At 35.1% G+C, this 26,033-nt stretch overlaps 6 protein-coding genes across 6 annotated transcripts; 3 read left to right on the plus strand and 3 right to left on the minus strand.

The window, feature by feature from the left end:
• The first annotated feature begins 901 nt into the window (after nt 1–901).
• LOC129794562 (juvenile hormone acid O-methyltransferase-like) lies at nt 902–1,796 on the plus strand. Its single transcript, XM_055835318.1, has 2 exons — nt 902–1,559; nt 1,627–1,796. Exons 1-2 carry the CDS (start codon nt 902–904, stop codon nt 1,794–1,796), a joined length of 828 nt encoding a protein of 275 aa, XP_055691293.1.
• Nucleotides 1,797–2,501: 705 nt separating this feature from the next.
• Nucleotides 2,502–2,942, minus strand: LOC129794564 (juvenile hormone acid O-methyltransferase-like). Its single transcript, XM_055835319.1, has one exon. It carries the CDS (start codon nt 2,940–2,942, stop codon nt 2,502–2,504), a length of 441 nt encoding a protein of 146 aa, XP_055691294.1.
• Nucleotides 2,943–7,125: 4,183 nt separating this feature from the next.
• LOC129794565 (juvenile hormone acid O-methyltransferase-like) lies at nt 7,126–8,242 on the plus strand. Its single transcript, XM_055835320.1, has 3 exons — nt 7,126–7,774; nt 7,837–7,950; nt 8,238–8,242. Exons 1-3 carry the CDS (start codon nt 7,126–7,128, stop codon nt 8,240–8,242), a joined length of 768 nt encoding a protein of 255 aa, XP_055691295.1.
• Nucleotides 8,243–8,934: 692 nt separating this feature from the next.
• LOC129794566 (juvenile hormone acid O-methyltransferase-like) lies at nt 8,935–9,815 on the plus strand. Its single transcript, XM_055835321.1, has 2 exons — nt 8,935–9,583; nt 9,649–9,815. The coding sequence occupies exons 1-2, from the start codon at nt 8,935–8,937 to the stop codon at nt 9,813–9,815; spliced, it is 816 nt and encodes a 271-aa protein (XP_055691296.1).
• A 760-nt stretch (nt 9,816–10,575) lies between these two features.
• LOC129794567 (uncharacterized) lies at nt 10,576–11,805 on the minus strand. Its single transcript, XM_055835323.1, has one exon. It carries the CDS (start codon nt 11,803–11,805, stop codon nt 10,576–10,578), a length of 1,230 nt encoding a protein of 409 aa, XP_055691298.1.
• Nucleotides 11,806–14,959: 3,154 nt separating this feature from the next.
• On the minus strand, nt 14,960–15,913 carry LOC129794568 (juvenile hormone acid O-methyltransferase-like). Its single transcript, XM_055835324.1, has 2 exons — nt 15,256–15,913; nt 14,960–15,188 (listed from the first exon to the last, which is right to left on the minus strand). Exons 1-2 carry the CDS (start codon nt 15,911–15,913, stop codon nt 15,019–15,021), a joined length of 828 nt encoding a protein of 275 aa, XP_055691299.1. The 3' UTR covers nt 14,960–15,018.
• Between the last annotated feature and the right edge of the window lie 10,120 nt (nt 15,914–26,033).

Here is a 26,033-nt window from a genome sequence, read left to right on the forward strand (position 1 = left end):
TCTATAAAAATAAAATTGAAAACTTAATTTTTGCAAGGAACAGATAATTAAGCTTATAAGGAAAGCTCAAGAAGAAAAATTTGACGTAGACCCTTAACAAGGGGCCTTAGTAAAGGTCCAAATGAAGATTATCTTTAGGAGTAAACCTCATTGGAAAATTAGGAAATAAAAGCTTATTTAATAAAACAGAATGACCCATAAGGTGACCTTATGAACCCACTTTTCTCTCTTATTTTATATAAAAAAAGAATAGGTAATTAAGTTTATTTAAAAAGTTAATTAAAAAAAACAGAAAAATAATAATTTTGGAAAAAAAATAAAAAAAAAACTTAGGAATTCTTTTATATAAAAAAAATCTTTAAGAAATTAACCTTTCAATGTTGATTTTTTGGGGTCATCCATCCTCCCAAATAAACTTTGTACCTGATAAACTTTCTTTTTATCGTCAATCCGTATATTTTGCGGCCTCTTTCTACGAATAACTAATTATTAAATTTCAAAGTCTATTTCTGCAGGTGAGGGACTATAGTCCACTCTCCAGGAAATTAAATTCCGTCTTTGTTCTTAATTAATGAAATTTAATTGTTTTAACGCCTCTTTTCAACAGAAAAAGTAGATATTTTTCCATTTCTTTTCCACGCAAAATTATTTTAATTAAATAAAAAAAATTCATTGCATCACAGAAGAATGGATCTAACCAATGGAGCCGTCATCAATTTTTTAATCACAGATTCTTTTCAAAGCAGAACACTTGCACAACATTAATTGTTTTTCCCACATAAAACACAAGGTTTTTGCTAATAAATTGTGCCAATTAAGTGAGTTATGGAATATTTAAAGAGATGCTTCCCAGATCAAATTATCAGTATCAAGTGGAATCTTACCAAGACAACTCTCAAAGATGGAAATTTCTGACTTCAACACCGACTTCCTCAACGAGTTCAAGGGAATCCGTGACTACTACACAGAGCTCTTCATTGGGAAATTGAGTGAATTGGTGAAGTGGAGGCCAAATGGATCAATTCTTGAGGTTGGATGTGGAACAGGTGATGCAACGTTGAAATACATTTGTCCAGAACTTCCAGAAGACTTCTCCAAGTTAGTCTGTACGGATATTTCGGAAGAAATGGTGGAAGAGACTGAAAAGCTCTTTGCGAAAGAACCGAAAATATCCAGCAATGTTCTGGACATTACCAGAGATTTACAAGCTTCTGAGAAGAATCAATTTGATCACATTATCTCCTTGGAGTGTCTAATGTGGGTGACGAACCAACAGAAAGCCTTTCAGAACTTGTACGATTTCCTTAAGCCTGGTGGAAGCTGTTTCCTTATCTTTGTTCGAAGAACCACATTCTGTGAGGTAATCTTTGAGCTCTCAGCAAGGCCCAAATGGAGGAAATTCGTTCCGAAAGTCAAGGAAATGTACCCCTATCCATACAGACACGATCCTAATCCCGTAAAAACTATTACGGAATTAATGGAGTCAATTGGATTTGTTAATGTTAAAGTTGAAATGCGTGAGAGCAAATTCCTGTTTCGGAGCAAGGAAGAATTTTTGGGTTAGTCTCTACTTAATTTAAATGACTAATTTGTTGGAATTTCATTAAATTCTTTCGTTCTTTGTAGGATTTGTTAAAGCTCTTCCTAATCCGTTGGATCAGATGACTCTGGAGGAGCAGGATGAATACTTAAAGGAAGCAGCTGACTTGGCTTTCTCATATGAGAATGTAATTGATCAATCGGGCTTTGGTGGAGGAGTTACTGGGACACAACTAATGGCCTACGGAGAGAAATAGAGCGATAGATCAGCCATATTATCCTTTAATCTACACTGTGATGATCCACTGTCTGTATGATCACAAGGACTTATCCGGAAGATTTAACGTCCAAGAAAATATTTATTAAATGGAATATTATTTAATTGATATTTAATAAAATTTTTATTTATCTCAAAGTATTACTTTTATTGATAAGAGTTTGTGTTGAACTTCTTGAACTACTAAAATGAAGAAGATAGTATCCTGGCTTAGCAGGTAAAAGGATCTATCTTTTCTCTCCATAAGCCATTAGTTGAGTTCCCGTGACACATTCACTGAAGCCTGATTCATGAATAACATTGCCTTTTAAGAGAGCTTTCTCTGTAACTTCTTTCAAATACTCCTCCTGCTCTGCAAGAGTCATTGACTTCAACGGATTTGGAAGAGCTTTCAGGAATCCTGCAAGAAGAAAAAACAAATGACTAACTTATAAACTAATTTATTGCTCCGTAAATAGTTCAACGAACCTATAAACTCTTCCTTGCTTCTAAACATAAAGTTGCTCTCACGCATTTCAACTATAACATTAACAAATCCAATTGACTCCATCAAATTTAAAATAGTTCTCACTGGATCTGGATCATCTCGGTAAGGAAATGGATAAGTTTTTCTTGGTTGTGGAAAATATTTCCTCCATTTTGGTGATGTTGAGAGCTCAATTATAAGATCATTGATGGAAGTTCTTCAAACGAAGATCAAGAAGCAGCTTCCACCAGGCTTTAGCAGATCATATAAATTCTGAAATGCCTTCTGTTGATCTGTTACCCACATCAGACAATGCGTTGACAAAATATGATCAAATTGATTTTTCTCAGAAGCTTCTAAATCTCTGGTAATGTCCAAAACACTGCAAGATATTTTTGGATCCTTTGCAAAGAGCTTTTCAGTCTCTTCCACCATTTCTTCCGAGATGTCCGTACAGACTAATTTGGAGAAGTCTTGGGGAAGTTCTGGACAAATGTACTTGAGTGTTGCATCACCTGTTCCACATCCAACCTCAAGAATTGATCCATTAGGCCTCCACTTTACCAATTCACTTAGTTTTGAGATAAAAAGCTTAATGTAGTAGTTACGGATTCCACGATATTTGTTGAGGAAATCTCCGTTGAAGTTATTAATATTCATTTTTAGACCTTTTCGTTAGAAGATACTAAATGATACTGACCTAAATTCTTTGAGAATCTACTTATATTGTTCTCTAAACTCAAATAATGCTTTATCATTATCTTTACTCAGGATGTACGATCATATGGTTACTTATCTATGAGAGAGCAATATGCTTTTATGACATATCGAAACCACACACAGATTCGTTTTGATGTGTGAAGGTTAAAATTTAAAATTTGGGTTTGAAGGTTTATTTTTATTTAAACAAAACTATTTCTCGCCATAAGCCATAAGTTGAGTCCCTGTTACTCTTCTACTAAATCCCGAATCATGGATAACATTGCCTCCTAATAAGGCTACTTCAACTGCATCCTGTATGTATTCTTCCTGCTCTTCAGGAGTCATCATTTTCAGAGGATTCGGGAGAGCTTTAATAAATCCTGCAGAACAAAACGTTTCTATATATATTTTTTTTTTCAAATTATTAATTGAAGTACTTACCTATAAATTCTTCCTTGTTGCGGAATAAGAATTTGCTCTCACGCATTTCAACTTTAACATTAACAAATCCAATTGACTCCATTAATTCTGTAATAGTTTTGACAGGATCTGGATCCAGTCTGTAGGGAAATGGATACATTTTCTTTGAATCTGGAACAAATCTCTTCCATTTATCCATGTTTGAGAGTTCAAAAAAAATATCACAGAGTGTAGATCGACGAACAAAGATCAGGAAACAGCTTCCACCAGGCTTAAGAAAGTCGTACATATTCTGAAAGGCTTTTCGCTGGTCCGTTACCCACATTAGACACTCCAAGGAGATAATGTGATCAAATTGATTTCTTTCAGAAGCTCCAATATCTCTACCAATATCCAAAACATTGCACGATATTTTGGGTTCTTTCGCAAAGAGCTTTTCAGTCTCTTCCACCATTTCTTCCGAGATGTCCGTACAGACTAATTTGGAGAAGTCTTGGGGAAGTTCTGGACAAATGTACTTGAGCGTTGCATCACCTGTTCCACATCCAACCTCAAGAATTGATCCATTTGGCCTCCACTTCACCAATTCACTCAATTTTCCAATGAAGAGCTCTGTGTAGTGATACCGTACACAGGTATGCCTATTGAGGTAACCAGCACTGAATGTAGCAGGCAAGGTATCTCGATTCATTTCAAACACTCTCTCCTGAGGAAGTCTACGTGACACTAACCAGTTGTTTTTTGATCACTTTCTTTTTTTATTTGGCCCTAATCGGGGCCAGAAGCATGATATTAATTCCTACAATCTCACGGTAATAAACATTAATTTGAAGTGATAAAAAGAAGCACCTTTGGTTGCAAAAACTCTTGAAAATATAAACAGTTTTTTGCGAGATGAGTTTATCTTCTAGACTATTTTATCGTCCATATTGAAAGACCTTTAAACCTTTTTATCAACGTGAGAGGAACATAAAGAGTTTTTATTATTACGCTGATGTGAGGTCTGATATTTGTTTTCTTAATAATCATTCATGACGTCGAATTAGAGTGTAAAGAAATATTATGTAGATGGGAACGTAAGAGATTTAATACGTCATTGATGAGCTAGTAAAAATAGTCCAATGGAATTGTTGAATATATGACCTTTGAATGTTATCGTTTTAAGATGTTCTAAAAATTTTAAATTCAGTAAAATTTAAATTTAAATAAGGTATTAAATTCAAGACAAAATATAAATCAACCATTGTGAATTTGAAAGCCAACAACTTGTAACGTATTAATTTTATTTTAATTATCAAATAATTTCTTTTCTCCGTAAACAACTAAATTTCCTCCAGCTTTAGCATATTTACCCGACTTAGCGATAGCTTTATTGACGTAAGCCAGTTCAACTGCTTCTCTAAAGTACTCATCCTGCTCCTCTTCCTTCATCAAATGCAAAGGATTCGGAAGGGCTTTTATGTATCCTGCAAGTAGAAATGTTTTGATGATTTTGTTACAAAAAAAATTCTTTCTTAAGTTTTTTATTTTCGCCTTACCTAAAAATTCTTCTTTATTAACGAAGGCAAAAGTATTTTGCTCCAAGGAAACTTCCACGTTAACAAAACCGATGTCCTCCATCATACTCCGTATTCTTGCAACGGGATCAGAATCGTAAAAGTACGGAAAAGGATACATTTCATCAACATTCGGGATGAATTTCTTCCATTTTGGCCTATTAACTAACTGCAGGATTGTTTCCACAAAATTAACCCTTTGGATGAGGACGTGGAAGCTTCTTCCGCCAGGTGCTAGGAGGTCGTAAATATTCCTGAAGGCTTTAGCCTGATCTGCTATCCACATCAGGCACCACATGGAGAAGATGTGATCGAAAGAATTCGTTTCATTGAGATCTTTCGTTATGTCTAAGATTTCAAAGGAAACTCTCTCCTTTAAACTTCTTCTCCGCTTCCTTGAGCATTGAATCCGAAATGTCGGAGCAAACGTAGCGTGAGTAGTCGTCCGGGATGAGGGGATAGATAAACTCCACGGACATATCTCCAGTTCCGCAGCCAATATCAAGAATACTCTCATTGGTCTTCCAATTTAGCAAATATTCGTATTTGGAAAAAATCGGTTTAAGTTCAGAATCACGAATTCGATTGAACTGATTAAAGAGGTTTGTATCGTAACTTGTATTCATCTTCACAACTTCTTTCTGCAAAATTGTACTTTAACTGATCATTTTCAATCCGAGATTCTCTTTTATATTCAAATGATTCACATCCATGAACGTAATTATTTAAATGACGAGATTGTTTTACTTTTTTGAACATTGAACTATGGTAATCAAATGTTTTATAAGACATTAAAAAAACAGCTTCTAAATAAAGACTTTATAACTGTACGCTAAATAAAAAACTAAAGATCTCTAAGATATTTCCATGTTTTTCTTGATTTAAAAAGTTAAAAATTGCCTATAGGTAATTAAAAATCAGTTAAACAACTTAACCCATTTACCAACATTAACTAAACGAATTAAAAAAAATTTCAAAAATTCAACAAAAAAAACTTTAATAAGTTCTTTAAATAAATATTCATCTATAAAAGAAAAACTAACAAATATTCCGAATATTTTCCCCCTTATGTACATCAATGCTGCTAATGAATACCCCTTAACAGGATACTTAAGGGAAATATTGTTTTGGCACACAAAATAATTTTGTATTTTATATAAAGCCACACCTTTTCTTTTTTTTATCTCCCACACGTAGAGCTACTTTGACTCCCACCTGATTGCCCTTTTAACCTACATTTTGGCATAGCAAATCCCTGTCTCCCAGCTCCCACCGAAAAGCCCTTTGTTCCCTCATTTTGTGCGCTTATTCAACGATAAAAATTGTAATATAAAAAAAGGATTTTTTCTTTGGGGATTGTTCCTCTTAAAGACCTAAAGGAGAGTCTCCCTTTTGACTGCGAATGTTCTTCATTTAATAGGGAACTTGTGGCTCATGCCTCCTTTTGTGATTGTTTTCCCCGTGAAAAGTGAAGCAGGAAAAAATAGGGAAAAAGGGGGATGACGAACAAAGGGTTGCAGATTGGAAAAACATGAGATTTACTCCGCGTGAGTTACTCACAATGCGCGCGGGGATGTTTGTCTTCGTCCTGTGGAATGCCATTCATTGCTGTTTGAGAGTAAATTGTGCTGAATGGGGTGGATTAAAACTCCACCCTCAACGCGCGACAAAGGGGCGCCGTTTTTTTCTCCGCGGACAAAAGCTTTGATGAAGACAAGAGGTTTATCCTCCAACCACCAGGGAGAATTTTCAAACAATTTTCTATCCTTGTTTTTTCCCACATCTTGTTTTCATTGGAATGTAATTAAATTTAATGGAAAATGAAGTTTATTTTAAAAAAAATGACTGTATTAAGATTTCAATTTTTATAAAAAAAAATAGCTCATAGGGAGATAATAGCAACGAATAAATTTCTTTAGCAATAATTTTTCACAAACTTTGAAGTAAATTTTTCTCTCAGTGTACACGTGGTTATGCTAAGTAATTAAATTAAAAAAAAAATAATGAATTCACGTAAATCATAGTTCAAAGACGATTACTTAGAATAGTTAAACTTTTTGTGCTATCTGTCTGAAGGTGTTATCACCTGGGAATAAATAGACGAATCTGGGGCTCCAGATGTTCAGTTAAAGGTGAAACTTTGTGCTGAAAATTAATTTAGAAAAATGTGTGCGGATTTTAATATAGACCTTCTGAATCACTTTGATGTGATTCAAAACTCCCAGCTTCCACCGATTTTCGCAAAGTACGACAATTTGGTGCATTGGTCGCCAAATGAGGTGATCCTGGACATTGGCTGCGGTAGTGGATTCACTTCGAAGGAATTTATCTATCCCCTCATCCCGGAGGACTACTCACGCTACGTCTGCTCAGACATTTCCCAAGCAATGGTGCAGGAAGCTGAGAAAACTTTTGCAGATTATCCGAAAGTTTTCTTCCAGCAATTGGACATTGCGAAGGATTTAAATGAGACGAACATCTATGATCACATCTTCTCCATTTGGTGCTTGATGTGGGTGTCGGATCACGTAAAAGCCTTCAGGAATATTTATGATCTTCTCGTGCCTGGTGGAGGAACTTACCTGATCTTCGTTGAGAAGCACATTATGATTGAGACAATCCTTGAGTTACTTGAGAGGCCAAAATGGCAACCATTCGTCCCGAATCCAAGAGAAGTTTATCCATTCCCCTATCGAAATGATCCAGATCCTGTCGCCAGTATAAAAAGTATGATGGAGGACATTGGATTTATTAATGTGCAAGTTTATTTGGAGACAAATACTTTTGGCTTTTCGAGTGATGAAGAATTTTTGGGTAAGACGAAGTTATACAGAAAAACAGAATTTTTTCTCAACTGAAATTTATCCGTTTTGCAGGATTCCTAAAAGCCCTTCCGAATCCTCTGCATTTGATGACGGAAGAAGAGCAGGAAGAGTACCTAAAGGAAGCCCTTGAAATTGGTTATGCCAACAATGCTATTACAGATCCGAGTGAATTTAAAGATGCTGGAAAAAATTTTATAGTTTACGGGGAAAAATAAAAAGATTTTTCCTCTACATATAGAGCAAATTCTCTGAATACTCTACGTTCTACAAGGACATACAATAAAAAAGATAACTTACTTATAAAACATGTAAAGCACTGTAAAGGAAAATAATAAAATAAATAATAAAATAAATCTTGTTCTTATTAAAAAAAATTAAATCGTGGGCTATGAGATAAAAGCCAATAGTTACGGAAAGCTTAAAAACTAATCGTTAATTTACTCATTTTGCAGCTTAGTCAGAAGCTATAATTAATAAACAAGTTTAAAGCCTTCAGAACACAAATAGAACAGAAATTACACATTGTTATAAAATCTTAAATTTAATAATGAGGCTATTCTCCGAGAGGCCGTATAAAGCATTTCATTATCATAGTTCAATGTTCAAACGTAAAATTATTCTCGATACTTTGCCAAGGGGTATTTATCTGGCAAATATTTGGAAATTTTCGCCGAATATTTTTTTAATTCATTTCGAATGTTTTACAGAGTGTTGGTTAATATCGTCATTTCTTAATAATTTGTTTCATTGATCCTTAAATGTGTTAATTAACGTTTCGAATACTTTTGATTCATTTTTTTTATTAACTTTATTACACTGTTATCACGATTTTTTTTAAATGATTACAGGCTCTTCATTTGACATAATTTTGCAGTCCTTTTAGCATGTTTTCTTTCTCTAATCTTAATCATTTTTTATTTAATTTTTTAATAGTTTTTCTCAAATATTCAAAGAATTTTAAATCTCAAATTAAGTATTTTCCGTATTTTCAAATATTCACAAAAATATGTATCCGAATTTTACTTTTTTTTTTAATCAGTTAAACTCCCCTTGCACTTATTTGATTGTATCTGAGTGAGAATATAAAAGACAATCTGCGAATGAAAGTGATCAGTTGAAGTGAAATTTTGTAAGAAGAAGTAAGCAGACATGAGTGTTGGCTTTGATTCACACCTCATTAATCAGTTTAATCGGATTCGTGACTCTGAACTTAAACCGATATTCTCAAAATACGGCTATCTGCTTAATTGGACGCCGAAAGAAGCTATTCTTGATGTTGGCTGTGGAACAGGAGATATATCCTCGAAGTTTATTTATCCACTCATTCCCAAAAATTATTCACGCTACGTTTGCTCTGACATATCGCCTACAATGCTTAAGGAAGCGGAGAAGAAGTTTGCGGGGAAACCCAGAGTTTCCTTTGAACTCTTGGACATAACGAAGAAGTTAAATGAAACGAATACCTTTGATCACATCTTCTCTATGTGGTGCCTGATGTGGGTGGCAGATCAGTCGAAAGCCTTCAAGAATATGTACGAACTTCTAGCACCTGGAGGACGAAGTTTCCACGTCTTCATTCAGAGGCATATTTTCATGGAGACAATCTTAGAGGTAATTCAACGCCCCAAATGGAAGAAATTCATTCCAAATCCAAGAGAAGTTTATCCATTCCCCTACCAAAATGATCCTGATCCCGTTGAAAGAATAAGGAGCATGATGAAGAAGATTGGGTACGTTAACGTGGAAGTTTATTTGGAACCAAACACTTTTGCTTTTGCCAATAAAGAAGAATTTTTTGGTAAGTCCGAAATCCTTTAGAGAATAAAAAAAACTTCTTCTGAAATACATTTTCGTTTTACGCAGGATTCCTAATGACCCTTCCGAATCCTTTGCATTTGATGACTAAACCTGAGCAAGAAGAGTACTTAAGAGAAAATGTTGAACTGGCTTATGTCAACAATGTTATTAATGAATCGGGTAAATTGGAAGATGCTGGAGACAATTTAGTTGTTTATGGTGAGAAGGAGTAATTATGTTGTGAATATGTAAAATATTTTAATATTTTATATGGATAAAATGTGATGATTACTGTTTTGGCCAATTTTATTTATTCATTTCTTAAAATTCTTGATGATATTCTTGTTCACGCTCCACGTGAAAGGTCTTTATATATATATATACGAGGTAAATTGTCGCTTCGCTCCAATTTACCTCGCCCCGCTTCGCGGGGATTTGTTGCGCTTCGCGCAAATTTCAGAGAGAAAAAATTATGATGGTTTATAAGTATATTTGGAAAACTTATCAAACCCAAAGAAAAAAATTTGCAAAGAGAAGAAATCATTTTCATACAACATATCAGGCGCCAAATTCAAAAATTTGCAAAAAATGCATGACTTTTATATGGGGGCTACCTGAAGGGGGCTTTGGGGGGAAAATGAATACGGCCACTCGAAAGCGCCTGATATAAGGAGCCTCTGTACCAAATTTCATCGCAATCGATTAAACGGTGTAGATTTGTATAGCTGTACAGACACGAAGATTACCAACAAACAGACCTTTCTTTATTATATAGATATATTTAAGATAAAAATTACACAGGGGCCGAAGCCATAGCGTGTATAATACATAACTGCTCGACAATTAATATATATATTAAAAAATCAATTACTATTCAATTTTTCAATTAATTGACTCCAAAGAGCCATTATTTACCAAAAAAAAAAAAAAATTTTAGTAAGAAAAAATTCTTTAAAAAATTTAATTATATATACAAAAGTATATATAATTAATCTAATATTCTTCAGCTAAAGCATTTATCGCTTCTCTGATCAAAATTCCTGTTGTTGGAAGACTTAAAAAGCTACCGGTGCTAGGAATAGCACCCAAAGAGGTGTCTCCTGGGGAGACACCTGCGAGCTGATGTCCATCCGTCGATGTGCCAGGTTGTGGATCGTCAACATTGATCCTATCGTTTCTAAGTGAATTCACAAATTCCGTCGAGGGAAGCCCCACTCCATTGACTCCAGCTGTACTTGACTGTTCTTGCTCATGTCCAGGAAAGACGTTTTTCTTTGCCGGTTGAATATTCTTCAGCATCTTCGTGGCCTTGGATTTTGCCACCGTCTCCGCAAAAGACTGATCCATATTTCTGTTTCTCTTGTATTCTTGCTTAGCAGCATAGTACGACATCTTCTGTGTGACCTTGATTCGCATGATCGCGAATTCCTGCTTGAAAATCGGACACTTCCTGGACCAAGAGAGGTGATTTTCTCCACAATTTGCGCAAATGTGAGGATGCTGACATTCTCCCTCGTGTTCATCGTGCAAGCATTTTCCACAAATTTTCCTCGTGATACGGCACTTATCCACAAAGTGACCGTATTTCTGGCATTTGAAGCACCGCGCAGGATTTGGTACAAAGACCTTGACCTTGAGAGGATAATAGAATGCATCAATTGAATCCGGCAAGTTCGGAGAATCAAAAGTGACGATAAATGTCCCAGTATCAATCATTTGTCCTGATTCAGCCTTTCTCTTGATCGCCGTGACGTCAGAGATGTTGAAAGCTTTCAATTCCTCTTTAAGCTCATCCAATGGAATGTATGTCCAATCAAAGCACGCTATAATTCCCTTGCTCTTGTTCATGGTCTGATGCCATGATACCTTGACAGATTTTCCAGCAAGAATTTTCATTTCCAGGAGCTTATTCGCCTGATCATCAGAGGAAATCTCAATCAGTAGTGTCTTTCCTTGCATCAGCAGCGGTTGCAGGCGTTTGACCTTGCCAACTAGTTTGGTAATTTCTCTCTTCACTTTGAATACAGAGAGAGATTTCATACTCTCCCCTTCTCCAGTTCTCTCCACAACCAGATAACGCGGGCTGCTCAATTCATCACCTCTTCCAAAAATAAAAATATTCCGGTTTCTCTTCTTTTGTCCAGAGTCCAGTGGGGGAAAATCAGTGTCCGTTGCCAAATTCATACCTCTCTTTCGGCTAGCGCCTGACGACGCTGCCGCCATCTTCCTGTCTCTTTCACTCACTCACACAGAAACTAGTTTGTATAGTACTTTACAAAAGAGAAATAAAAAGTTTAAATTTTGAAAGAAAACTGCGGAAAAGTCTTTTTCACCACTTCAAAACTTCTTTAAAATACTAATTGCAACTTTAAAAATTATTTAACTTGGAATTTCTACCAAAAAACCGCTTTAATTACGCCAAAAAATTCACAATATCAGAGAGAGAACTAAAATTCGACTGCTCACTCTCGTGACTAAATGGGAACTCGATGAAAGGTCTTTACTTTCTCAATGAATTTCCCGTTCTATTTTTTTTATTTACTTTCCCCTTACTTCATTCTATTGAAAATTTCATGAAATATTGAAGTCTAAGTTAAATTCAAATGACTGTTGGTTTAAATCACCGCGGGAGACCCGCAAATGCGCACACACATTGAAAGAGACTGATAAGAGTGGAGAGTTTTGGAGATCATCTCTTACTTATCCGTGTGCTGATTGTGTGGAAAGATTTACTCTAGAATTGTCTGAAAAAAATTGAATTATTTATTAAATTAAATTACTTGCTGTGAAATAAATATTGAGTGATAAGTGAACGGAGAATTGGCTGTTTCATTGGGAATTGTAAAATTCAGCAGGATTTCGAGACTACACGTGCCACCTCGTGGTACTTCTTATGGGCAATTGAAATCACCTGAGAGCATCCGGGACCACAATAAATTTTTTGATCCCACATCGCCGAATATTAATATAATCGTATGATCTGTACAGGTGAGACTGCGCATAGAGCTGCAGAGTTAGAGGGCTGTGTTAGGGATTGAAGGGAGAAAATTGATGGGATTACCTTAACCACTGCTCTACCACTATCTTTAAAGGTATTCATATACAATTCTTTTTAATTGACCTCTATTCTCTATCTTTTTTCTTCCAAATCCTTTTTCTTTAATGGATAACCTTCTTTTCTCTCAATGGCTCACCTCTTGGGAATTCCTCGTCTATTTTTGAATCTAAACAAAATCTCAACGACTTTTTTGCCATCCCTTCCTTAATGAAGAAAATTGTGAATAAATTTCAAATATATTTTATCATTTAAATCCCTTTTTGTAATAATATAAATACAAATCCCTCCCCCAGAAACAAACCCTGAAAAGGGATGAAGAAAATTTGCTAAAATACCTTCGAGTTGCGCGCAGGCAGAGAGAGGGAAGCAAAAGAAAATTCAAACAGTTGTGTGAAACATTCATATTTAATGCAATTTTATCCCCGAATGAATGGGCACAGGACACAAAAGGACATCATAAATCTGTGGTTCGGCTGCACGATGCCATTTCAGGGATTTTTTTCTTCTTCATATCCCAACAAACATCCTACCACACAATTGACTAATTTAATTTCTATAATCCATACCAATGCAACGACTCTGCAGATGCTGCAGAAGGGACGGAGAGAGAGACTGTGAGTTTCAGGATGAAGAAGAAAAATCCCTTTGAAAGAGAAACTCCTGCAAAGTATAGAAACACCTCAAACAAAGGTGACAAAGGTCTTGTTGTTAGCTTGTGGCAAAAACAGAGATTTTGAGGAAGCCTCGAAGGTAAAAATAAATCAGTTGGAAGCTCTAACAAAAGGGAAAGGGAAGGCTCAAAAGTCACCGAATGTGCATTGAAAAACATCCTGGACTTTGTTGTCAAACAACGTGTCAGGGAATAAATCATTTAGAGACGCATTTGGAATGCACCACACACACATCCTTCCCCTCTTAGTCCTTTGAATTAATCATCTATCTATCTATCTATCTATATCTTCACAGCAGAGGATTTTTGTGTCCTTTTGAATTTCCGTATGGCGCGGTTTTGGAATCACATTTGATGGGCCTTTTGAACCTTCTTTAGAAGGGGGAGTGAGAACAATATGAGAGGAAGGGCTCTATTGCGGATGGGATGACCAAAAATGAGACCACAGGCATCATCCCAAAATTGATGGATTTTTAAAATTTCAACAATACGCGCCATTTAAATGCCTTCGCAGAGGTCCTTTCATGGAGGGCTGTGCACAAAATATATGCCAAAATGTCCTCAGAGGTGGTCCAACCTTCTTTGCTTTAATTCACCTCAATAAACTACCCCTGATTGTCACAATATTTTGCCAAATAAATCATTCTCCACCCAAAAAAAACAAGATAGAACATATTTTTTTAACGTTCATTTGGGGTGACAATTGGTGGATGATTCACCCCCCGAAAAAATCTATTAAAAAAATCAATTCGTTTCACTAAATTCTCGCTAAATAAATCACGCCAAATGGGAAAATCTGATCGTGAAAAAAAAACAGCATAGGATGAAAAAGGCTTTCATTTCCAGCAAAAAATGTATTTGAAATTAAAATGATTTTTTTTGTTTAATGTATTTTTTTGCTGAATAAAATAAGTATTTTTAGAATAAATTTTAAGCATAATTAAAAGATTTCTAAATAAAAGAATTAAAGAATTTTATTTAAATGGATTTATTTCATTAAAAACTGATTCACCCTGTTTCTGATTTTTCTGGAAAAAATTAAAGGTGAAAGTCTTTCAATTTTATCAAACATTCCAAAGTATTAAACCTTGAATTTAATATCAAATTTCATTCACGCAAAAATAGACTGATAAAATGTTATCTACTTTCAAGTTGGTTAATAAAGTTCTTTTCTTGAGATTAGGTACTTCTTATGAAGTATTAAGTGACGTATAAAAATACGTGACGGAACTTATCAGCTCATCGCTTCTAAAAAAAAGTTAAATCCTAATATAATTGTGAATGAATATTATTATAAATCTTCACAATTGGGTGGAATTCAGTCGGGCTTAAAAATTTAAGTCAGTTTTTAAGTCGGTCTTAAGGTTTCAAGTCGGTTTTTTTTAAAGTCTGACTTAAAATTTTTAAGTCGGTAACAAAATTTGTAAGTAGGTCTTGAAATTTTTAAGTCAGACTTAAAAAGAACTGACTTAAAACCTTAAGACTAATTTAAAAACCGATTTGAATTTTAAAGTCCGACTGAGTAGTAAATTCTGCTCATTATGCGAAAAAGGCAAATAATTTAGAAATTAGGACTAGATTTTTTCTAACACAGATTTGAGACTCAAGTTTCATTTATTGCCGAATAAAGTCAGTAAAACTATTCAAGATTTCTTTAAAAATTTATTAAAACTTATGTTTAGAATTTAGATTAAAGCCTTATCTCTCTTTATTTCTCTCCGTAAGCCATTAGTTGTGTCCCAGACACCTTTTCATCACAGCCAGATTGATCAATTACATTCTCATAGGAGAAAGCCAAGTCAACTGCTTCCTTTAAGTATTCATCCTGCTCCTCCAGAGTCATCTGATCCAACGGATTAGGAAGAGCTTTAACAAATCCTACAAAGAACGAAAGAATTTAATGAAATTCCAACAAATTATTTTTTTAAATTAAGTAAAAACTAACCCATAAATTCTTCCTTGCTCCGAAACAGGAATTTGCTTTCACGCATTTCAACTTTAACATTAACAAATCCAATTGACTCCATTAATTCTGTAACAGTTTTGACGGGATTTGGGTCCTGTCTGTAGGGAAATGGATATATTTTCTTGGGATGTGGAACAAATTTTCTCCATTTTGGTCTTGAAATAAGTTCAAATATAACGTCCCACAATGAAGCTGTGCAAACGAAGATCAGGAAGCAGCTTCCTCCAGGTTTTAGGAAATCGTACAAATTTTGAAAGGCTTTCTTTTGATTTGGCACCCACATCAGGCAATTCAATGATAGAACTTGATCAAATTGATCCTTCTCCGAAGCTTCTATGTCTCTGCCGATGTCCAGAACTCTGCAGGATACTTTGGGATCCTCCGCAAAGAGCTTCTGAGTATCCTTCACCATTTCTTCCGAGATATCTGTGCAGACTAACTTGGAGAAGTCTTCAGGAAGTTCTGGACAAATGTACTTGAGCGTTGCATCACCTGTTCCACATCCAACCTCAAGAATTGATCCATTTGGCCTCCATTTCACCAATTCACTCAATTTTTCAATGAAAAGCTCTGTGTAGTAATCACGGATTCCGATGTACTTCTGATAAACTCCACTATTGAAATTTGTCGAAGGCATCCTGCAGAGTTCGTTAAAGCCCGCGAGACAGCTGAATACTGACCAAAAATACTCTAAAAGTTCCCTTTATCAAATCTTTCTTTAACATAATTTCAAATTGATTCGTCATGAAAATTTCCCATCACGTTGCATATAGATTTTTTAACCTGATATAATTTATCAGAAATTACCTGATAAACTGATTAACTTTATAGCGAGAGTTACTCGAGATTTTGAGAAATTTTGTAATTTTTTTGATGCAAGATTTGGCATATTTTCGGTGTAGGATTTGGGGAATATTTTGGTAAAAAATATTTGTCTTGTCGACCCTTTTTATCCAAGATGCAAACTACCTTACGACAGTTCTATAGTTGAGATTCCAATTACAAATATTCAACAAGTCGATCATTTTCTAAATAGGGAAATTATCACGGATGATGCCATCTCTTTTATAAATAAATAAATTACATAAAATAAAATTTCCTAAAAACTGAATATTTTTTTTTCCAAACGCTTTCTCTGATGCTCCACCAATTTCGCCAAAAATTAAAAGAAAACCGAGATAAAAATCAATGAAAGGATATTTTCTTTTCACGCCGAATTTACAAAAAAATATATTTTTTATCAGTGTTATACGAGTTCCATTAAACAAAATTTATCGTAAAGTAGTTTGTGTCTCAGATAAAAATGTCGATAAGTTTGGTATTTAAGGGGTAAAAATTTAGAAAAATTCAATTCATTTTTTAATTTAAAATTTTTAGATTATTTTTAAAGTAATCACCCTCAGATAAAAGACAAAAGCCGTCAAAAGTGGCAAAAGGTTTTTTCTAACGAAATAGCCAACCAATTGATGATTCGATTTAAAGTAAACACCGCACCATCAAAGCTCTCGAACCATTTCACATAATTTTATCACCCTTCACAATCTCACCTACATAATGTATACATATCAAGCAATTTCCTTCTCGCGAGAGTGGCTTTTGGAAGAAATTGTTTTGGGCTTAAGTGCATTTAAGGTTGCAAAATTACGCGCGCGCGCTTTGAGACTTTCACGTGGGGCCATTGTCTCTCACAATCCGGGCGTTCTCATGGTAATTTTGCATAAATCAAAATGATCCCAATTCGGGTTTGTACATACATATATGTACGTGGTGTGGAAGAGAGGCTAAAATAAATCACGAAACCATCAAAAACTGGCAGGAAAATTTGCTGATTTAGTAATTGCTCTGCTGCATGGCTTTGGTAGGTATAATGTGAAAAGCACTTCAAATGGTTCAATTGTGAAATTTGCGTAGAAGAGATTGTTGGATGAGTTGTGGAGAATACCCAGAAGCCATTGTGATAGCCGCGTGTGCCTCCACTTTGCATATTATACCTCATTGTGCTTCACGATGGTGGATTTTATGCACATATTTCCAAGGAATCTCTCGCACTCATGGGTTTGTTTGGGTTTAGTTTATCGTACAAAATATTGGGGGTGCCTAAGTAGATTTCTAACGTTCAATATTAATTTTTTTTGCTTCTGTGTAACACTTGGAGGACCAAGAATTGTAACTTCGAACTTTGACCTTAATTTTCACATAAAAAACGAAAATTTACTTTTGATGAACTCTAAGTAATTGAGCACCTCTAAAAATGGAATTGGCAGCGATTTACTAATTTTGTCCTCCAAGTTTTAATTCGAATTTATATGCTTCTCACCATTTTATTCGTCTTATCGACTTCTCTTATCCAAGATACAAACTACTTTACGATTATTTAATTTTAAACGCATTTATGGAACTTTTTGCAAAGTATTTTAGGAATTTAAAAAGAAAAATATTTAAAGTATTTAAAAAAAATCACTTATCGTTTTTTTTTAGCCAAGACACACACTATTTTCACGAACAATTATTTATTTGTTTAAATTGTAAAACATTTTTTAAGATATCTTCAAAATTTCATGAAAATAATAAAATTTTAGTTAATTTTAACCCTTTCACGTCCATTGGCCCATGATCTAAATGTGACAATTTACATTTCCCATAATATAAAAAAAAATTATTTTTTTTATGTTGAAAATAGTCTTAAATTGCTAGGAAGGGGTCAAAGAAAACGTTTTGCCTGAGAAATATTCTAAGAAAGCATCCATAATAAAAAATCCAAATATTTCTTGTTAACACAAAAGGCTTAATAATCCACAAATCTACTTTTTTCTATCAAAGTCACAAACCACTTCACGATAATTCAATTTTAAGATTATTTAAAACTGTTCAATAAAGAAGAGTATAATATAAGAAAATTGCACGTTGGCGGATGGGGCGCGTTGCCGGGTTCTGTATTCGAACCGGCGACCTTTGGATGCGCACTCAAGCGATCACGTTGACCGGTTGGATCAGGAGATTGATACACTCCTATCCGTAAAATGGCCCACACGTGGTAGTATCTAGCAAGGCCGCCCACTACTTCTCCGCAAGGAGAACAACAACATCATATAGGGCGGCCGGCCCTGTTCCTATATGGGATGTAGCGCCAAAATATTTATTTTTTATTTTTTATTTAATATAAGAAAATATTTTAAACAATCATTAAAATTCCGTAATACTTATCGTAGTAATTTTCTTAGCTTTAATCGTGCTTTTTTTTTAACCCAAGACACAAACTACTTTTCGACAGTTTTTTAGGAAAGTTCAAACTATCTTTCGTTATTATATTTTACTGAAGTTTTTGACATTACATAAGATCCTAAAATAATTGCTTTGTAATAATTGTTTTATGCAAATCATACAGAATTACAGTTTATTTTGACGAGAATTCGTTGATCAATCAACTTATCGACATTAGTCAATACATCAACCATCGAATGTTTTTCTCAATTATTTCACGCAATTGTTTTTTGAATCATAAATTTAATAAAAAGCTCACAAAAAAAGAAAATTTAGTCAAATGTTTAGCAAAAGAAAAAAAAAGTTCAAAAATCCCTAAAAGTGGGTTAGTTGTTCGCCCCACGACATTTTCACCTTTATTCCTCATACACACTACATATAGTTTGAAGCTATGTAGCAGCCGGGGTAGAGAATATGGAAAGAATATGAGAAGAAGGCGAAAAGAGATCGTCATATGGGCATTCATTCCGCTGTATGGGCCTATTGAGAAATTTTTATTGCATGCAATATAGGAGTCAAGGCGCAGAGAAGCATATGCGCGCGGGGAGCACACAGGGAGAGGATGGGGAGAAGATAATAAAAGGAATACAAACAGCAAATAAATATTGGAGTTTATTAAAATTCCTTTCATTACACTCCAATTATTAAGAAACCAACAAGGGACGAAATATACGGCATCACCGTGGTCATCCTCCTGGACGCTCCGGGCGACTCCATCACTAACAAGGCGGAACGCAGCACCAACATATCCCTCCGCTTGCCCGCGTCTTTTGCAACACCTCGTGCGCGCAGCTTTTTCGCTTATGGTTGCCATCGTAAAATGTGTTTATAGAGTGGCATCAAAATTATATTATTTCGAATGAAGTGCATACAGAGTGATGATGAAGAAAGAAAAAATGCAGACACTGCCCGCGAAGCTCCTCTGCTCCATGGAAAATATTCTTATGGGGCACCACCACACTCTATTTGAGAGAGAAGACGCGCCATGGCAAAAAGGGAAGAAAAAATGAATGAATGAATACAAATAAAGACTAAATTGATGCAGCATAAATGCAAACATGAGTGCAACATTTTACACCTCTTCATGCGTTTTAAGAGGCCTCCTTTGCACCTTTTTTGTTGGCATGGAAAAAACGATGATAACCTCTTAAGGGGAGGCTAATTGGAGAAGACACTTCTTTTGCATCCCGCAGAGCCTTGGAGGCACACAAGCATCGCCCACATTTCTTTTGCGCAAGTAAAACAGTAATAAAACACCTAATAGGAAATAAGAGCAACTATGAAGGAAATTTTAATGATTTGTGAATGAAAATGGAGATGAATAAAAATTTAAATTAAAATCTTAAGAACTTGTTGGTTATTTCTCGTCAAAATCAGTGAGACATCCGATTTATTTTCACGTGGAAAATTATCTGAATTTCTCCTTAAGTCTCCATTCTAACCTTTTGAGGATTGTCTAGTTAAAAAAAACTTTCAATTCGTTTTAAATAAAAATAATACCTAATTATTTTCAATTTTGCTTTTGGCAAAAATCTTTTTTTTTTTTCGTTCAAAAATAGAACTTTTTGTTTGTTTTTATAACACGAATTTTATCTTGGAAATGAATGATGAAAATCACTATAGTCTTAAGATTTTTTAAAGATTTTCTAAGACATTCTTAATTTTTCTCATGAAAACCTTAAGTTTTCTTAAATTTTCATTAAAAAACCCCAAAATTTCCTTAGAAAAACTTAAAATTTCGTTAATTTCCTCAAATTAAACTTAAAATTTCTTAAGTTTTCTTAAGCGAAAGTTAAGGCTTCTTAAGATTTTTTACGATACCTATCTAAAGATTTTTTTTTAATCTGCTTAATATTTATTATGTTTTCTTAAGAAAAATTAAAGATACATATTTGCAAGAGTAGATTTTTTTTGACCAAAACCGTAATTTTCTGATCAAAAGATTTAATCATTAATTTTCGTTTAAGAAAATCTTTCGAAAATTTTAGAATTCCTAAGAAATATTAAATTTTGCTTAAGAAAACTTAATAGATAGTTGATTGTTTTTACCGACGTGATTGATCAATTTAGTTTTCCGGGTTTTTCGTCGGATCGGTATGGATGGAGATTAAAACACCAGAGTTTTCATCCCAGAGCTTTCGGCTTTACACAAAGCCTTCTTCAGTGGCTGTGGAAAAGTTTATTTGAACATTAGCAGCCGTACAATCATAAATATTTTTCTCAAAAACATACTCAAAAGGTTGGTGATTTTCTTTCTTCTCCTCAGCTCTGTTCGTCAAACATAGTCCCAACAATCTGGGCCACCACACAACAACATGGAAATTCTTTACAAAAACAATAATTAGAGAGAAAACACACAAAAAGCCAAACTTCCTTCTCCCGCGCTTTGATGGAAAATGTATCATTCATTCATCCGCCGTAGGTGGCGCATCCGCATTATCCAAGTCATTCCACAGTGATGTCATCACTGACAGCTGTCAGGTGCAAAACCAAAACAATCATCAATGTGAATCATCCACTTTTGCTGTGTTCTATCAAGGAAGCATAAACTACGCTCACCCCAGCATAATCCGATCGTTTGTTTACTGTCTTGTGCTGGTTCCTTTTTATGTGGAGTGCTTCTAACAGTAGTCTCTTTTCATAGGTTTGGTGTGTGTCGATGATTTTCGTCTCGCCAAACTTGAAAGAATGTCCGGAACCAACACTGTGGGCGCATAAGGCGGATACCTCTTTGTTCCTGACGGGGGGTCTGCAGTCGCCTTCATGCTGGGAGACCCGCTTGGACAACATCTGGGATGTAGTACCAATGTAGGTCTTATGACAATCTCCACATGGAATCTCATACACGACATGACGTCTCTGTCCCAGCGGGACTGGATCTTTCAGGCGACTGAAGTAGTTGCCCACTTTCTCACGTGTAGAGAATGCTGGAGACACATTTGTATCCCGCGCGATGAGCTTCCGCATCCTCTCAGACACCCCTCTAATGTACGACATCGACTTGTATGTCCTCGGCTCATTAGCGCTTCCGGCAGCAGCATCCCTCGCCGGAATTCTCTCGTTGGGTCTCATAATCCTGCGAATGATTTTATCCGGGAAGTCGTTCAGCTTGAGTATACTCCTCAATTTCGCATCCAGACGATCATCATCCTTCGTGGTAAGTGCACGAGCTCTCCTCACCAGATTCTTGCCCACATTGATCACTGTGTTCACAGGATGGCCACTCTTGAAGTTTAACAATCTGTTTGATGCACAGCTTTTCGTGTACCATGTGGTGCTGAGGGACCCATCGGAAGCCCTGTGGATGGAAATATCAAGGTATGGAAGGATGCCCTCCATACCTTGGATGTTTTTGTAAAGAATTTCCATGTTGTTGTGTGGTGGCCCAGATTGTTGGGACTATGTTTGACGAACAGAGCTGAGGAGAAGAAAGAAAATCACCAACCTTTTGAGTATGTTTTTGAGAAAAATATTTATGATTGTACGGCTGCTAATGTTCAAATAAACTTTTCCACAGCCACTGAAGAAGGCTTTGTGTAAAGCCGAAAGCTCTGGGATGAAAACTCTGGTGTTTTAATCTCCATCCATACCGATCCGACGAAAAACCCGGAAAACTAACTTAATAGATAGGTTAAATGAAGGAAATAGCCTAAAAATAAAAAGAAACAGAACTGACTGAGTGAGGTTTTTTGTAACGTTTTTGACATATCTTATTAAATTTTGAATTTTGTTTTCCAATTTTTGACGTTTATTTTTAAATTCAAATTTTGCCTTTTAGAGTTTTTTTTTTTAAACTTTTTTTTTAAACTTTTTACATTTTGATTTATAACGTTTGATTTTTTTCCTTTTTAAATAAATAAAAATCTGAATTGTCTTAGCCCTCTCCTTAGCTGCCACTACGCCAGATCTTACAATGCTTCATTGAAATATAAAAAAAGATCTTCTACTTCGTGAAGAATCCCAAAAATCCGACTAAAGTCGCAAGATAATTTTATCTCTCCGCTTAAAAAAAATGGGTATGAGTCTGTGCTGTACGATAAGAATAATCTTCAAGTTAATTTCAAATAATCAAATAAATGACCGTTAACGGCAGTTTGTGTCCACACTCAATAAATTTTTCCTTCCTTCTCACCCCACTATCTTGTTCCTTTCTGCTGTTGTTGCTTACGCGAGTGTAATTGCCCAAAAGAACGCGTATTATTTTCTTTAATTTTAATTGAGAAGTGGCAGAAGAGGAGACTTCCTACGGGGCCAGGTGAAAAGTGACACAAACCACGGAGGAAAAAGAAGGAGGAGGAGAGATGCTATCAACACCTTTAATCAGCAGGCTCATTTTCGTACCTTTTTTCTTCTCCTTATTTTTTTTTCTTTTTGCAAAACTCAATGCACTGAGAAGAAGTTTAAAGGAATTACAGAGAAAAAAACAACGATGAGAGGCGACCGTATCAGTGCGGGAAGATGGACAATCTCATTAATTGTCACCTTGTTTGGGACTCTGGGTGTGCGTGAGAAACATCCTACCGCGCAACGAGGGATGAATTTATTAAATTGCTGCTAAATTAATCGATGACCACGCTTAAAGCCAACGAAATGGGCATTGAATTTAATTTTAATTATACACGAGTTCGCCATGGCTCTCCTGCTGCAGATCTTGCCTTGCTTGCAGATCAGATTTCAAGGGGAATCGGCTCTTTTTCCTCCATTTCGTCTCGTGTGCTGCGTGTGAGATTCTTCATCATCGCCATGAGGTAGTGCAATGAATTCCCTTCTTCTGTGCAGAATTCACCAAAAAAGGAATAACACAAAATTCGCATTAATGATCAACCCCTTTCTTGCGTATGTGGTGTGAGGCGAAGAGATCCCCGAAAAAAGGGCAGAATTTGTCTGCAGAAGGAGGAAAAAAGTGTGGCGCGGCAGCCGTTTTAGCGTTGAATTTTATTCCAAAATGCAGAGAACAAAAAAAAACTCTTTTTGTTGCCCTGGCGCGGTCCATCGAGATTTATGTTAAAAGCTAAACGATGCTAACTCATTCGATAAAGTGGAATTAATGCACAACGCCCCAACCAATATTGACAGAAGCCATTGGGCTGCGTGGAGAATCTCTCGCGGGGGCCACTCTATATATAAATTAGCCGGCTCTCGTTTTTTTTGTTTTTAATTTAAACCCTTTGCGTGGTATGCAGATGAATCCCTCCGGGAATGGCGAAGGGAGGATAAATAAAAGAATAATTGGTGGACTTTTTTTTTTTGCTTTAATTTGTTGTGTTGTTGCACCTCCGACAGTGCACTGAATGTTTTTTTATCGCAAGAGTGTGTGGAAATTCTTGTAAAAACATTCCCATTTTAAAATTTAAATAAACCCCCAATATGGTGAGAGGATTTAAAAATAAACGGAAGTTTGGTGGATTTATGTTGAGGCTTCTGATAATTTTTAACCCTGGTCTTCAAATGGTTAAAGGAGTTTATTAACTTTGGAGTAGTCAGAATATTATTAAGAGATTTTTACTTCAATGCCTGAAAAGAATTAAAATCTTATTCTTTGCCAAAAATTATTTAAGCTCATAAAAGAACTTTAAAATATTTTTTTGTACATAAAATGTCTCTCTGTTTCCCTTAAAGTCTTTTAAGGGTTTTTGTGAAAAATCTCTTTGAATTTTCATGAATGTTTTGTATTTTATTTTTCAATGAATTTAAAAATGAACAAACTCCTTTAGCACGCAAAAGCTTAGAGATCTTCTACAACGAAAGCTTCCATATTCTGTAATTTACGTAGTATTTGCTTATTAACTGGCAAACAAATTTGAAGCATAAATCTCTTCTCTTCTGATCATAAAACCCAAAACATGGAGCAAAGTATCTTTCTTGGAAAAAGAGCCTAATATTGAGATGCAACAGAAGCAAACTAAAATGTTCAATGAAATTCCCCTCAAAGTATTCATTAGTTATTACACATTGAGTGAAGTACCTACACACGATGAAATAGGATGTGCGTGAGGATTGTAAGTCAATGGAATGCGTGCATCTTGCAAGGTTCCAGGTGATTCAAAAGACTCATTTAGTGCGACTAACTTCTTTATTCATACTTTCATCTGTTTTATTAATTTTTGGGTTCCTCGTCAGCACAATAAATGGGGTGACGAGTGCAATGCTTTTCCATTGCACATCGCCCCCAATTATGGCGCTGACGAGGCTCCCCTTACATCACCCCCTTAACTTAAAAAAAAATTATTTATTATTAATACATAATTTTTCTATAGATATATTATTTTATTTTGATTTTTTATTTTGAAGGTGATCTTTGCAATAAAATTTAAATTCTACATAAATTTATTTATTTTAGATTTTATTTAATTAGTTTTTTTTTTTTTGTTTAATTATTTATTTATTAAATTTTTTTTTTGTTATAGTGACCTTTGCAATAGCTATTTAAATATTTAGTTTACTTGATGGAATAATTTACACCTATTTTTATGTATTGTATATTCTTTGTTATTTTTTAATATAATTAAATTTGGGTGTTCCACCCTTAGGACTTTGTATGGCCCTTCAAAAAGTGCCTCTAATTTTGAACTACATTCTCTTTTTGTTAGAACGTTGTCATTAACATTGAAATCTTTTGGGTTTGTGACTTTGTCATAATTTTCTTTTCTTTTTTTCTTAGATTTTAATAGATTTGTTTTTGTGTCCTCATGAGCTCTCTGAAGTCTGTACTTCAACTCAAGAGCGTAATTTTCAAAATTGTAGACGGGATCTACTCTTTCTAACCCTGATGGTAGCTTACATCTCTTACCAAAAACAAGCTCATACGGAGCATATTTCGTTTCCGTATGCACTGTCGTGTTAAAAGAGAAGCTCCAAAAAGGTAACCATGTACTCCACGAACCCGGATACTCATCGACTTGCATCCTTAGGAATGCTCCCAGAGACTTATGGGTATTCTCTAAAGATCCAATCGACTCGTGGTGGTATGCCGTGGAACACAGTTTCTTCATTTTTAATAATTTACATATTTCTTCAAAAATATTGGAAGTAAATTCTTTTCCTTTGTCAGTGGCAATAATATCTGGAATGCCATAACGTAATACAAAATTATTAACAAAGCTTTTTGCTACTTCCGCTGTCTCTTTAGTTTTTAGTGGGTATACTTCAATATATTTGGTAAGTTCACATTGTAATGTCAATGCATACGCATAATCATTGTTATCTCTTTCAAATGGTCCTACTAAATCCATATAAATTTTTTCAAACGCCGTTGAAGCAGTAGTAGTAATGATTAGTTTTTCTTTTGTGGGTTGGGAGTGCTTGAATTTTTGGCATTTTTCACAGCATTTTACGAAATTTTCGACGTCTTTCCGCATGCCATTCCAATAGTAGCTTTTTCGGATATTGTTATACATTCGGTTTATTCCGGCATGCCCGCTGCTCGGTAGTAAGTGAAATTCATTCAAAATTAGCAATTTGTTATCTTCCTGTTTTATTACTTTGACTCCCTTTAA

Source organism: Lutzomyia longipalpis, chromosome 4, assembly GCF_024334085.1.
Source record: "Lutzomyia longipalpis isolate SR_M1_2022 chromosome 4, ASM2433408v1".
NCBI classification, from domain to species: Eukaryota; Metazoa; Arthropoda; class Insecta; order Diptera; family Psychodidae; genus Lutzomyia; species Lutzomyia longipalpis.

Coding starts and splice junctions, on each gene's coding strand:
- LOC129794568 (XM_055835324.1), bottom strand. CDS start 15,913: ATGCCTTCGACAAATTTCAATAGTGGAGTTTATCAGAAGTACATCGGA. Junction 15,189..15,255: donor GAGCAAGGAAGAATTTATGG/GTTAGTTTTTAC, acceptor CGTTCTTTGTAG/GATTTGTTAAAGCTCTTCCT.
- LOC129794564 (XM_055835319.1), bottom strand. CDS start 2,942: ATGAATATTAATAACTTCAACGGAGATTTCCTCAACAAATATCGTGGA.
- LOC129794566 (XM_055835321.1), top strand. CDS start 8,935: ATGAGTGTTGGCTTTGATTCACACCTCATTAATCAGTTTAATCGGATT. Junction 9,584..9,648: donor CAATAAAGAAGAATTTTTTG/GTAAGTCCGAAA, acceptor CGTTTTACGCAG/GATTCCTAATGACCCTTCCG.
- LOC129794565 (XM_055835320.1), top strand. CDS start 7,126: ATGTGTGCGGATTTTAATATAGACCTTCTGAATCACTTTGATGTGATT. Junction 7,775..7,836: donor GAGTGATGAAGAATTTTTGG/GTAAGACGAAGT, acceptor TCCGTTTTGCAG/GATTCCTAAAAGCCCTTCCG.
- LOC129794567 (XM_055835323.1), bottom strand. CDS start 11,805: ATGGCGGCAGCGTCGTCAGGCGCTAGCCGAAAGAGAGGTATGAATTTG.
- LOC129794562 (XM_055835318.1), top strand. CDS start 902: ATGGAAATTTCTGACTTCAACACCGACTTCCTCAACGAGTTCAAGGGA. Junction 1,560..1,626: donor GAGCAAGGAAGAATTTTTGG/GTTAGTCTCTAC, acceptor CGTTCTTTGTAG/GATTTGTTAAAGCTCTTCCT.